This window comes from Tachyglossus aculeatus, chromosome 3 (genome assembly GCF_015852505.1).
Source record: "Tachyglossus aculeatus isolate mTacAcu1 chromosome 3, mTacAcu1.pri, whole genome shotgun sequence".
In the NCBI taxonomy this organism is placed as follows: Eukaryota; Metazoa; Chordata; class Mammalia; order Monotremata; family Tachyglossidae; genus Tachyglossus; species Tachyglossus aculeatus.
In genome coordinates, this window is record NC_052068.1 from 59,299,144 (window position 1) to 59,312,820 (window position 13,677).

General features: G+C 49.0%; 1 protein-coding gene across 2 annotated transcripts in view; it reads right to left on the bottom strand.

Moving 5' to 3' along the window:
* Nucleotides 1–1,124: 1,124 nt before the first annotated feature.
* TTC33 (tetratricopeptide repeat domain 33) overlaps nt 1,125–13,677 on the bottom strand; it is a 77,633-nt gene continuing 65,080 nt past the window's right edge. For both annotated transcript variants that reach the window (XM_038744326.1, XM_038744325.1), the window contains one exon: nt 1,125–3,067. In XM_038744326.1, coding sequence (XP_038600254.1) covers nt 2,714–3,067 — 354 coding nt within the window. In that variant the 3' untranslated portion in view covers nt 1,125–2,713. The remainder of the gene's footprint in view (nt 3,068–13,677) is intronic.

Genomic DNA, 13,677 nt, shown 5'->3' on the forward strand with positions numbered 1-13,677 from the left:
AAGCAATGGGGGGGATATAAGGTAATCAGGTTGTCCCACGTGGGGCTCACAGACTTAATCCCCATTTTACAGATGAGGGAACTGAGGCACAGAGAAGTTAAGTGACTCGCCCGAAGTCACACAGCTGATAAGTGGTGGAGCTGCGATTAGAACCCACCACCCCTGGCTCCCAAGCCCGGGCTCTTTCCACTGAGCCATGCCAATGTAGCCTAGTGGATAGAGCACAGACTTGGGAGTCAGAAGGATCTGGGTTCTAATCCCAGCTTCACCACACTGCTGTGTGACCTTGAGCAAGTGGTTCAATTTCTCTGTGCCTCCGTTACGTCTTGGGTTCTAATCCCGGCTCCGCCACTTGTCAGCTGTGTGACCTTGGGCAAGTCACTTCACTGGCCTCAGTTACCTCATCTGTAAAACGGGGATGAAGACTGTGAGCCCAACGTGGGACAACCTAATTACCTTGTACCTCCCCCAGTGCTTAGAACAGTGCTTGGCACATAGTAAGCGCTTAATATTCACTCATCCATTCAAACGTATTTATTGAGCGCTTACTGTGTGCAGAGCACTGTACTAAGCGCTTGGGAAGTACAAGTTGGCAACATATAGAGACGGTCCCTACCCAACAGCGGGCTCATCACTATTATTATTAGTACTATTATTATTATTATTTGTAAAATGGGAATTAAGACCATGAGCCTTATGGACTGTGTCCAACCTGATTAGCTGCTCCAACGCTTAGCCATACCCAACAGCGGGCTCATCACTATTATTATTAGTACTATTATTATTATTATTTGTAAAATGGGGATTAAGACCATGAGCCTTATGGACTGTGTCCAACCTGATTAGCTGCTCCAACGCTTAGTACGGTGCCTGGCGAATAGTGAGTGCTTAACAAATACCCATAAAAAAAAAAATCCCTGCCCTCAAAGAGCCTGCATTCTAGTAGACTGTACTGGTGTCCTTGGGAACGGTACTCTACTGGGTGGCTGGGAACGTTCAATAGAAGCAAAAACCTGTTACCCGAATCATTTATAAAACCCAATGACCCGCTAAGAGGAAATGAGTTGTATAAATAGCTCACTAGACCGTTAAACACGACAAAGAACGGCACGGAAATCCACACCTTTATAACAGGAAGTCTTTAATAGATGAGGAAACGTGGACATCGCAGAAAAACAATTTACGAGGTTACAGTCGGGTGCACTTACTACTTACTCACCATCCAATCTTACAGTATTGTCTGTCCATAGTAAAGAAGCTAATTTCCCTCTCTGGGATATCACCTCTCTCCCGGAGAGTCCCTTCCTTTCCTAGCTAACAATGACGGTACAAGTACTTTCTGTGGGGGAACTGCTGGGGATTTTTCCACCTCGGAATTACAAGTGGAACAAATGCAGGGCTTTCCTCGGCCCGTTCACGTTGTCAGCAGCAAGGGCAGGGGCCCGGAGGATTTCCTCTTCTCAAATATATAACCAGCCACACAAAGCCACAAATCGGGACACCCATCACACGGAGCCCTCACTGACTCACAAACCCTGAGCGCCACGCTGACCAAAAACCAGTTCCAAAGGGCGACATCGTCCCTTCTTTCTCCCTTCATTCCTGCTATGGCCAGGGCTCAACTTCCCCGAGGCCTCCCCGGAGCTCAGAAACAGCACAACTCCATCTCTCTGCCTCGGTTTGCGACGCTGTTAACGGATGGTCGATTTTCCTGAGCGGGGGTGGCGTCTCCGTACCGAAGCTGATTTCAAAGGGAGCTCCGGTTAGGAGCTGACAATGCGGTATGGAGGATCTGAAGTAATGCAGGCTTTCAAAAGTCTGGGGGTGACACACTGAGTTGTTAGGAAGTGGGGGGGAATGGCTTGCACAGATGTGCCAAGGCTTAGATAAAGCTACTACCTTAACGGAAAACCACAGCGTTTATGAAGCATAATCACCCAGGGTTAACACTGCATTTGAAAAAAACAACAGTCGCGCTGTGGGATGTCGTCATTCGGGACACGTCCCTGTGGCCGGGCAGAGACGGAAGGAGATCGTGAATACGGATACGGGTCCGGAAAATGCTTTTTTGGTCTGTTTTAATTAGGATCAAATCAACGAGCACGAATAAAAGCAGACGGGGCTAAAAACCGACCCATTGCACACCCTCAGACGGAACGAGAGGATTTTGCAGAATTTGCAAATATTTCCGTCAGTCGGTCAGTAAGTTTGGCCTTTTGCTTCCCAAACACTCTAGGAGCTTATGCATCTTTTGGGGTTTCCTTTGTGGTTCGATCTTCCTCGTCTCCTATATCAGAGGGCGGGGAAAAAGAACCGCTTGCCATCCCCTTCCAAAAATCTGCCCGATACAACTGGCACTTCGAAAACATCGACCTCGCGGGGCCCTGGGAACGACCGTGTGCGTCCTACCTTGTTTTTAAAAGCCGGCGCCTGCAGGTCAGGCTTTATGAGAAGGAAAAAGCTGCGGCTACATTCACCTCAAAGGGTGAAATGAAACCCATTAGTCCCGCTGCGAGGTTTTTGCGCACACTTCAGAGCCGAGAGCGACGCCGGCGGGACTCAACGCGACACTGGATTCCCGGCTCTCCGTCTCCGTCGGCTCGATCCGCTGCAGAACGGACGGCGGCGCCCTGATTTCTCCAGTGGGACCGCCCCGCTCCTCGACCCCGAGTGGAAGCGAGGCAAGCCACCCCGGCCCCGGGGGCGGGCCGCGTCACCGGGCTTTGATGAAGACGGACCCGTCCGGGACGGCGGGCCCCCGGTCCCGTTCGGTGACGGTCTCCACGGCGCCGGAGGCGGACACGATGACGGTGGTCTTGGCGGCCGGGAGCGGCTTCTGCTTCTCCGCGATGGCGGCGCACACGGCCACGATCTCGTCGCTCTCGAAGTCGTAGTCCGGGATGGGTTCGGGGGTGGGGTCGGGCTCCGGGGCCAGCCCGGCCGCTCTCCCGGACCCTCGGGCCTCCCGCTGCCGGTCTTGGAGCGTTCTGGCCCACGACAGATCTTCCTTCCACAGTTCCGCGTTCATGGGGTAGATGTGCAGAGCCACCTGGAAACTGCGGATCGCCTACAAGGGGTGGAGGCGAATAAGAATACTAACGATGATGGGAACGGAACGTGTCTGTACTCTCCAGACCGCTCGGTACGGCGCTCCGCACACAGTAAACGCTCAATAAATAGTAGTGATAATACTTGGGGTATTCGTTAAGCGCTTACTAGAGAAGCAGCGTGGCTCAGTGGAAAGAGCCCGGGCTTTGGAGTCGGAGGTCAGGGGTTCAAATCCCGGCTCCACCAATTGCCAGCTGTGTGATTTGGGGCATTCGTTCACTCATTCATTCAATCACATTTATTGAGCGCTTCCTGTGTGCAGAGCACCGTACTAAGCGTTTGGGAAGTACTACTTCTCTATGCCTCAGTTCCCTTATCTGTAAAATGGGGATTAAGACTGTCAGCCCCACGAGGGACAACTCAATCACCTTGTAACCTCCCCAGCGCTTAGAACAGTGCTTTGCACCTAGTAAGCGCTTAATAAACGCCATCATCATTATTATCATTATTATTACTATGTGCCAGGCACCGCACTAAACGCTGGAGTGGATACAAGCCAACAGCGCTGGACGCAGTCCCGGTCCCACGGGGTGCTCACGGTCTCAATCCCCATTTTACAGATGAGGTCACTCAGGCCCAGAGAAGTGAAGTGACTCGGCCAGGGTCACACGGCAGACAAGAGGAGGAGCCGGGTTAGGAATCCATGACTTGCTGACTCTGAGGCCCGTGATCTAGCCGCTATGCCATGCCGACTGACTGACTGAAGGAGAGAATCGGCTGGGGGTGGGCGCCAGTAGGGAGACGGTAAAGGAGGTGGAAAAAAGACCGCCTTCTGTCTGACTCCAATCCCTCACCACGCGAGCCGACTGTGGGAGTCACGCTAAGAGGGTGGTGAAAGCGGGCAGAGTGGTACCCCCGCCGCCTCCAGCCCCCACCACTCCTCTCGCCTTTTTTGGGGTACGGTATTTGTTAAGCGCTTCCTCTGTGCCTGACCCTGGACTGAGCACTGAGGTAGGAACTAGCTAGTCTAGTTGAGAAGCAGCGTGGCTCAGTGGAAAGAGCCCGGGCTTTGGAGTCGGAGGTCAGGGGTTCAAATCCCGGCTCCGCCAATTGCCAGCTGTGTGACTTTGGGCAAGGCACTTCACTTCCCTGTGCCTCCGTTCCCTCATCTGTAAAATGGGGATTAAGACTGTGAGCCCCACGTGGGACAACCTGATCACCTCGTAACCTCCCCAGCGCTTAGAACAGTGCTTTGTACATAGTAAGCACTTAATAAATGCTATTATTATTATTATTATTATAGTCAAGCTGGACACAGTCCCTGTCCCACATGGGGCTCACGCTCTTAATCCCCATTTTCCAGATGAGGTCACTGAGGCCAAGAGAAGTGAAGTGACTTGCCCCGGGTCACGCAGCAGACAAGTGGTGGAGAAGGGATTAAGATCCAAGTCCTTTAGACTCCCATGTCCGTGCTCTAGGCACTAGGCTCCGCTGCTTCTTATCACAGGCTCCGTCCCACCTGGGCTGTACCACTGGGGATGGGCCCGCTGTTGGGTAGGGACCGGCTCTATATGTTGCCAACTTGTCCTTCCCAAGCACTTAGTACAGTGCTCTGCACACAGTAAGCGCTCAATAAATACGACAATGAATGAATGAATGGGAGCCACAGGACCTGGGATCTAATCCCGACTCTGCCACCTGCCTGCTGTGGGGACTCAGGCAAGTCACTTCACTTCTCTGGGCCTCGGTCTTCTCATCTATAATAATAATAATAATGGTATTTGTTAAGCACTTACTATGTGCAAAGCACTGTTCTAAGTGCTAATAACAATGGCATTTACTAAGCACTTACTATGTGCAAAGTACTGTTCTAAGCGCTAATAACAATGGCATTTATGAAGCACTTACTATGTGCAAAGCACAGTTCTAAGCGCTGGGGAGTTTACGAGGTGATCATGTTGTTCCTCGGGGGGCTCACAGCCTTAATCCCCATTTTCCAAATGAGGGAACTGAGGCCCAGAGAAGTGAAGTGACTTGCCCAAAGTCACACAGCTGACAAGTGGTGGAGCCGGGATTTGAACCCATGACCTCTGACTCCAAAGCCCGGGCTCTTTCCACTGAGCCACACACCTCTACAATCCGCCCCTTTCTCTCCATCCAAACTGCTACCATGCTGAGCCAAGCACTTACCTTATCCTGCCCGCATTACTGCATCAGCCTCTTTCCTGACCTCCCTGCTTCCTGCCTTCTAGACTAGGAGCCCGTTGTTGGGTAGGGACCGTCTCTATATGTTGCCGACTTGTACTTCCCAAGCGCTTAGTACAGTGCTCTGCACACAGTAAGCGCTCAATAAATAAGACTGAATGAATGAATGCCTCTCCCCAGTCCAGCTCACACACCACTCGGCTGCCCGTACCATTTTTCTAAAAAACTGCCCAGTCTACGTCTCCCGCTCGAGAACCTCCGACGGCTGCCCGGAGAAGCAGCGTGGCTCAGTGGAAAGAGCCCGGGCTTTGGAGTCACAGGTCGTGGGTTCAAATCCTGGCTCCGCCGACTGTCAGCTGTGTGACTTTGGGCAAGTCACTTCACTTCTCTGGGCCTCAGTTCCCTCATCTGGAAAATGGGGGTGAAGACTGTGAGCCCCCCGTGGCACAACCTGATCGCCTTGTATCCTCCCCAGTGCTTAGAACAGTGCTTTGCACATAGTAAGCGCAGAGAGGCAGCGTGGCTCAGTGGAAAGAGCCCGGGCTTTGGAGTCAGAGGCCGTGGGTTCAAATCCTGGCTCCGCCGACTGTCAGCTGTGTGACTTTGGGCACGTCACTTCACTTCTCTGGGCCTCAATTCCCTCATCTGGAAAATGGGGGTGAAGACTGTGAGCCCCCCGTGGCACAACCTGATCGCCTTGTAACCTCCCCAGCGCTTAGAGCAGCGCTTTGCACATAGTAAGCGCAGAGAGGCAGCGTGGGTCAGTGGAAAGAGCCCGGGCTTGGGAGTCAGAGGTCATGGGTTCAAATCCCAGCTCCGCCAACTGTCAGCTGTGTGACTTTGGGCAGGTCACTTCACTTCTCTGGGCCTCAGTTCTCTCATCTGGAAAATGGGGGTGAAGACTGGGAGCCCCACGTGGGACAACCCGATCACCTTGTAACCTCCCCAGTGCTTAGAACAGAGCTTTGCACACAGTAAGCGCTTAATTAATGCCATCATAAGCTCCTCGCCATCGGCTTTAAAGCCCTCAATCACCTTTTCCCCTTCCTACCTCAGGTCGCCGCTCCCCTACTACAAGCCAGCCCGCCCACTTGGCTCCTCCAACACGAACCTACGGCCCCGTACCTCCATCTCATCTGTCCGTGTCTCGCTGCCAAGTCCGGCCTTACCCTCCCCCTTCATATGTGGCAGACCGCCACTCGCCCCACCTTCAAAGCCCCTCTAAATTCACGGCTCCTCCGCCACCGAGCCTTCCCTGACTAACCTCTCTTTGCCCCCTCCTACCCGCCCTCCCTCCTGCATCACCTAGCAGTTTGGCTCTGTACCTTTAAGCACTTTGCTATTTACTCCCTCTCCAGTCCCACAGCCCTTAGGGATTTATGCTCTGGCCATTTCCCTTATCTGCAATTTAGTTTCCTGTCTGTCTCCCCGCCCTAGTCTATAAGCTCCTTGTGGGCAGGGATCGTGACAACAGAAATCTACTGTGTTGGACCCTCCCAAGCACTCTGCACACAGTAGGCACTCAACAGATATCATGACTGATTGATAGGGGATGAAATACCGGTTCTCCCTTCCTGCTAGACTGTCAGCCCCGCGTGGGACAGAGACTGATTATTTTGCCCAATGCTCAACACAGAGTAAGGGATGACGATGATGATGGTATTATTTCTAGACAGGGAGCCCACTGTCGGGTAGGGACCGTCTCTATATGTTGCCAACTTGTACTTCCCAAGTGCTTAGTACAGTGCTCTGCACACAGTAAGCGCTCAATAAATACGACTGAATGAATGAATGAATTATTTGTTAAGCGCTTACTATGTGCCAAGCACTGTTCTAAGCGCTGGGGTAGATACAAGGTAATCAGGTTGTCCCACGTGAGGCTCACAGTCTTCATCCCCATTTTACAGATGCGGTAACTGAGGCACAGAGACGTAAAGTGGCTTGCCCACAGTCACACAGCTGAGCCGGGATTAAGCGCTTACCGAATACTACAATTATTACGCTAATTGTACCCCCCCACACTTTCCACTCATACACTCTTCGTTTTTCCAAGACCCTGCCTATCTCTTTGGCAAAACCTTCCATGGACTGACTCTAGCCAGCTCCCTTTTTTGTGCAAGAAGAGAGGTGGGAATCATAATCACAATGATAATAATAAAAAGTTGTGGTACTTTGTTGAGTACTTACTGTGTGCCGGGCACCATACTAACTGCTGGGGTGGACACCATCAAATGGGGTTGGACACAGTCCCCGTCGCACCAGGGGCTCACGATCTCAATCCTCATTTTACAGATGAGGTAACTGAGGCCCAGAGATGCAACTTGCCCAAGGTCACACAGCAAATGGTGGCACTTACTTTGTACAAAGCACTACACTAAGCACGTGGGAGAGTATAATACAACAGGGTTGGCAAACAAGTTCCCTGCCCTCAACAAACTTACAGTCAAGAGGAGGAGACAGACATTAATACAAATAAATGACAATACATAATTTAAATATATGGACATAAATCCTGTTTAAGGGAATCATCATCATCACCACAAGTTTCGCCGAGACAAGGGAGCTTTAGTAAATTCATCAAAAATCAAAGAATATTAACCATTGACCTCTTGAGCAATACAGGAAAGAAAACTCTGAATTTGCCTCAGGCCAGTGTCACCTTTCAGGATTCACTACAGGGTCACTAAGGACAATTTGGTGTTTGCAGACACTGAGTAAATACCCTGTCACAAAGTTCAAATTGAATTTCCGGGAATCGTCAAAAATTAGATAGTTACTCAAGACAAAAATCCCACCCTACAAGAAGTGGCTGAAACGAATAGTCAAGAGCTCTAAAATCAAAATTGATTCTGGGATTTTGCACTTATTCTACCAGATAATGGGAGTGGGGGTTTTGTTTACACACACATCAGTAGTGCTGACCAATAACAAAGGGCAATTTCTTTCATTCATTCATTCAATCGTATTTATTGAGCGCTTACTGTGTGCAGAGCACTGTATTAAGCGCTTGGGAAGTACAAGTTGGCAACATATAGAGATGGTCCCTACCCGACAACGGGCTCATAGTCTAGAAGGGGGAGACAGACAACAAAACAAAACATGTGGACAGGTGTCAAGTCGTCGGAACAAATAAAATTAAAGCTAAATGCACATCATTAACAAAACAAATAGAACAGTAAATACGTAAAATATTTTACATATTTACATACAAAAAAATGTAAAGTAAAATATATAGAGTAATAAATCTGTACAGACATATATATAGGTGCTGTGGGAGGGGGAAGGAGGTGTTTTTCATATTTCATATTCATATTTCATATCTGTATGTATGTACAAAGCAGCATAGCATAGTGGATAAAGCATTCGCTTGGGAGTCGGATGGTCAAGGGTCCTAATCCTGGTTCTGCCACTTGTAACCCTTAGGCAAGTCATTTCACTTTTCTATGCCTCAGTTACCTCTTCTGTAAAAAGGGGATTGTGAGTCCGGAACGGGGCATGTCTGCTTGTATCCATCCCAGCGCTTAGTACAGTACCTGGCACACAGTGAGTGTTTTAACAAACACCAAAATTATTCTTACAAACATACAGACTTAGGGGTAAGAAGAGATTTGGGTTCTGATTCCTGCTCTGCCACTTGTCTGCTGTGTGACCTTGGGCCAGTCTCTTCGCTTCTCTATGCCTCAGTTCCCTCATCTGCAAAATGGGGATTCAACAGGTGTGCCCCCTCCTACTTAGGATGTGACCCCATGGGGATGGGACCTGACTGCCGTCTATCTACCCCAACGCTTCGTACAGTGCTCGGCACACAGAAGCGCTTAACAAATTCCACAATTATTATTGTTATTATACGCATGCATAATTGCATGTTCCTGCTGCAGAGAGGAACGGGTAGCAGGGTGATGATGGAAGAAATCATTAAATATGAACACTTTTTCACTGGCCGGAAGTAAACGTTCATAATAGATTACAAGTCTTCTGAGGACCGGGGATTATGTCCAATTCCCACCCGGTGAGTCCTTCCCAGCGACTACTACAGTGTTCTGCAAACAGTAATGCTATTACTACCCCTCCTAGAGTGTAGGAAGTCATGACATGTAGGAAGGCGGAGAGCAAATATTACTCTATTTATTTATTTATTTTACTTGTACATATCTATTCTATTTATTTTATTTTGTTAGTATGTTTGGTTTTGTTCTCTGTCTCCCCCTTTTAGACTGTGAGCCCACTGTTGGGTAGGGACTGTCTCTATATGTTGCCAATTTGTACTTCCCAAGCGCTTAGTACAGTGCTCTGCACACAGTAAGCGCTCAATAAATGCGATTGATTGATTGACAAGGCAAACGTCATCACCCCGTAGGTTTGACAAACGTCATTACCCCAGAGGCGTTACCTACAGCACCCAGACACTGACAATCATATTAGCTTCCTACGGTTCTGAATACAACCAGGATCAGAGGGCAGGATTTAAAGAGGGAAGCCGTGTGGCCTAGTGGAAAGAGCCCGGGCTTGGGAGTCAGAAGGCGTGGATTCTGATCCCTGCTCTGCCGCTAGTCTGCTGGGTGACCCTGGGCAAGTCACTTCACTTCTCTGAGCCTCCGTTACCTCATCTGCAAACTGGAGGTTCATTCAGTCGTTGAGCGCTTACTGTGTGCACAGCACTGTAGTAAGTGCTTGGAAACTACAATTCGGCAACAGATAGAGACAATCCCTACCCAACAAGGGGCTCATGAGCCCCATGTGGGACACGAACTGTGTCCTAAATGATTAGTTTGCATACCCCTGCGCGTAGTACAGTGCCTGGCTCATAGTGAGCGCTTAACGAATACCATTAAAAAATGGCACTGGTCTACACTCACTCCCTTGGTGACCTCATTCGCTCCCATGGCTTCAACTATCACTTCTACGCTGATGACACCCAGATCTACATCTCTGCCCCTGCTCTCTCCTCCTCCCTCCAGGCTCGCATCTCCTCCTGCCTCCAGGACATCTGGATGTCTGCCCACCACCTAAAACTCAACATGTCCAAGAGTGCACTCCTCATCTTCCCTCCCAAACCCTGCCCTCTCCCTGACTTTCCCATCACTGTTGACGGCACTACCATCCTTCCCGTCTCACAAGCCCGCAACCTTGGTGTCATCCTCGACTCCGCTCTCTCATTCACCCCTCACATCCAAGCCGTCACCAAAACCTGCCGTCCCCCTCTCCATCCCCCCCATCTTACCTCCTTCCCTTCCCCACAGCACCTGTATATATGTATATATGTTTGTACATATTTATTACTCTATTTATTTATTTATTTTACTTGTACATATCTATTCTATTTATTTTATTTTGTTAATATGTTTGGTTTTGTTCTCTGTCTCCCCCTTCTAGACTGTGAGCCCACTGTTGGGTAGGGACCGTCTCTATATGTTGCCAACTTGTACTTCCCAAGCGCTTAGTACAGTGCTCTGCACACAGTAAGCGCTCAATAAATACGATTGATTGATTATGCTGCTTAGAGGCAGTTGGTTAACTCAAAGAAGCATCCTATCCCTGAGAGATCTAACCCGAGAGGAGACTCTCATGCACAGTGTGAAATCCAGGGCCTTGAACATACAGTACCCATCTTCTTGGAATTTCAAAGACCTTTTTCTCCATCTTATTTCCTGTCTTCCCACTGTAGAAGCTCACGGTATCAGTTTTATTCATTCATTCAATTGTATTTATTGAGCGCTTACTCTGTGCAGAGCACTGTACTAAGCACTTGGGAAGTACAAGTTTTACCTGAAAGCTATAGAGGTGCTACAAAAAAAAAACCTGGTGTCTGAAAGACTAACACATTTCCTATTTCTTCAAACAACTGGGAAGATACAAAAAAGTGCATCTCCAGTCAAACAGTCAATCAATCAATCCTACCGTTCATTAATTTTTTTGAATATGCCGAGGACCTTACTCGGGGCCTATACTGAGAGGATTGTATCAATCACATTTACTGAATGCTTACTGTGTACAGAGCTCTCTACTAAGCACTTGGGAGAGTACGGTACCCTAGAATTGGTAGACACGTTCCCAGCCCGCCACGAACTTTCAGTCTAGATGGGGAGACGGATATTAATCTAAATGAATTCCAGGCACCTACATAAGTGCTGTGGGGCTTGAGGGAAAGGTGAATAAAGGGTGCAATTCCAAGTTCAAGGGCAACGCTGTAAGGGAGTGGGAGAAAAGGAAATTTGGGCCTAATTGGGAAGGCCTCTGTACTGTACTGAGAAGGACTGAACTGAGCCCTGTAATAATAATGACGGTATTTGTTACGCGCTATGTGCCAAGCACTGTTCTAAGCGCTGGGGTAGATACAAGGTAATCAGGTTGTCCCACATGGGCTCACAGTCTTAATCCCCATTTTATTCATTCATTCATCGTCTTTATTGAGTGCTTACTGTGTGCAGAGCGCTTGGGAAATACAAGTCAGCAACATATAGAGACGGTCTCTACCCAACAACAACGGGCTCAAAGTCTAGAAGGGGGAGACAGACGACAAAACAAAACATGTAGACAGGTGTCAAAACCGTCAGAATAAATAGAATGACAGCTATATGCATGTGGACAGGTGTCAAGTCATCAGAACAAATAGAAGTAAAGCTAGATGCACATCAATAACAAAATAAATAGAATAGTAAATATGTACATAAATAGTAAATAAATAGTAAATAAATAAATATGTTCCCCCTCTCCATCCCCCCATCTTACCTCCTTCCCTTCCCCACAGCACCTGTATATATGTATATGGTTGTACATATTTATTACTCTATTTATTTATTTATTTTACTTGTACATATCTATCCTATTTATTTTATTTTGTTGGTATGTTTGGTTTTGTTCTCTGTCTCCCCCTTTTAGACTGTGAGCCCACTGTTGGGTAGGGACTGTCTCTATGTGTTGCCAATTTGTACTTCCCAAGCGCTCAGTACAGTGCTCTGCACATAGTAAGCGCTCAATAAATACGATTGATGATGATGATGTACAAGTAAAATAGAGTAATAAATCTGTACAAATATATACAAGTCCTGTGGGGAGGGGAAGGGAGGAGGAGAGGAAAAAGGGGGCTCATTTTAAAGATGAGGTAACTGAGGCCCAGAGAAGTAAAATGACTTGCCCAAAGTCACACCGCTGACAAGTGGCGGAGCCGGGATTAGAACCCACAACCTCTGCCTCCCAAGCCCGGGCTCTTTCCACTGAGCCATGCTGCTTCTCTAAGTATACCCCTATAACCTAGCCTATACAGGGAGGCTAATTGCTCAGAGGCTTATGCTGAAATGACGAAGCTGAGAGGCCTTTGTTGAGAGGACAGTGCTGTGCTGAGCTCTCTCTCTGCCCAGCTGCCTCAGCCAGCCCGGACCATCAAACATCACCCAAACGGAGAGTTGCCCGCAGATACTGAGATCTCTCTCTGCCAAGCTACCTCAGCTGGTCCAGGACACTGAACGTCGCCCACGACCGAGAGCTGCCCAAAGCCCACTGATACCTCACCCTGCCGAGCCACCTGGGCCGGCCCACACCGTCGAACATCTCCTGAGACGCATCTGCCCATGGACGCTGAGTTTTCTCTCTCTGCTGGCCCGGGACATCAAAGCAGCGTAGCTCAAGAGAAGCAGCGTGGCTCAGTGGAGAGAGCACGGGCTTTGGAGTCAGAGGTCATGGGTTCAAATCCCAGCTCCGCCAATTGTCAGCTGTGTGACTTTGGGCAAGTCGCTTCACTTCTCTGAGCCTCAGTTCCCTCATCTGTAAAATGGGGATTGACTGTGAGCCCCACGTGGGACAACCTGATCACCTTGTATCCCCCCAGCGCTTAGAACAGTGCTTTGCACATAGTAAGCGCTTAACAAATACCATCATTATTATCGTTATTATCAAACGTCACCCAAGCTAGATAACTGCCCACAGATCCTGAGATCTCTCTGCTGAGCTGACCCGGGACTCACAGATTTGGCTTCCGAACCACCGAGGAGCTGCTTTTCCTTGGGCTTCCCCCTCCCCGTGTCCCGGCCTGATCAACGGCTGTTTACCCCTAAACACTGGCCTCTTCGCTCTCAAGGACCGGTTCAGCGATTAATCCATTCCACCTTCCCCATCCCTCTTTTTCCTTTCCTTTGCGGCCCAAATCGTCTGTCTCTACTGCCCACTCCAGACGCTACCGCCCCACCTCCCACTTTCTGAACCATTTTGATCCCTCTCTCACATTCCTTCTCTTTCTCCATCCCTACGTAGATCCTCGGGGACTTCAGTATCGACCGACCCATCGATCGATATTTATTGAGCGCTTATTGTGTGCAGAGCATTTACTAAGTGCTTGGGAGAGTACAACACAACAATATACCAGACACATTCCCTGCCAAGGACGAGCTTAGAGTCTAAAGGGAATATCCAGCATCCATGTGGATGTTC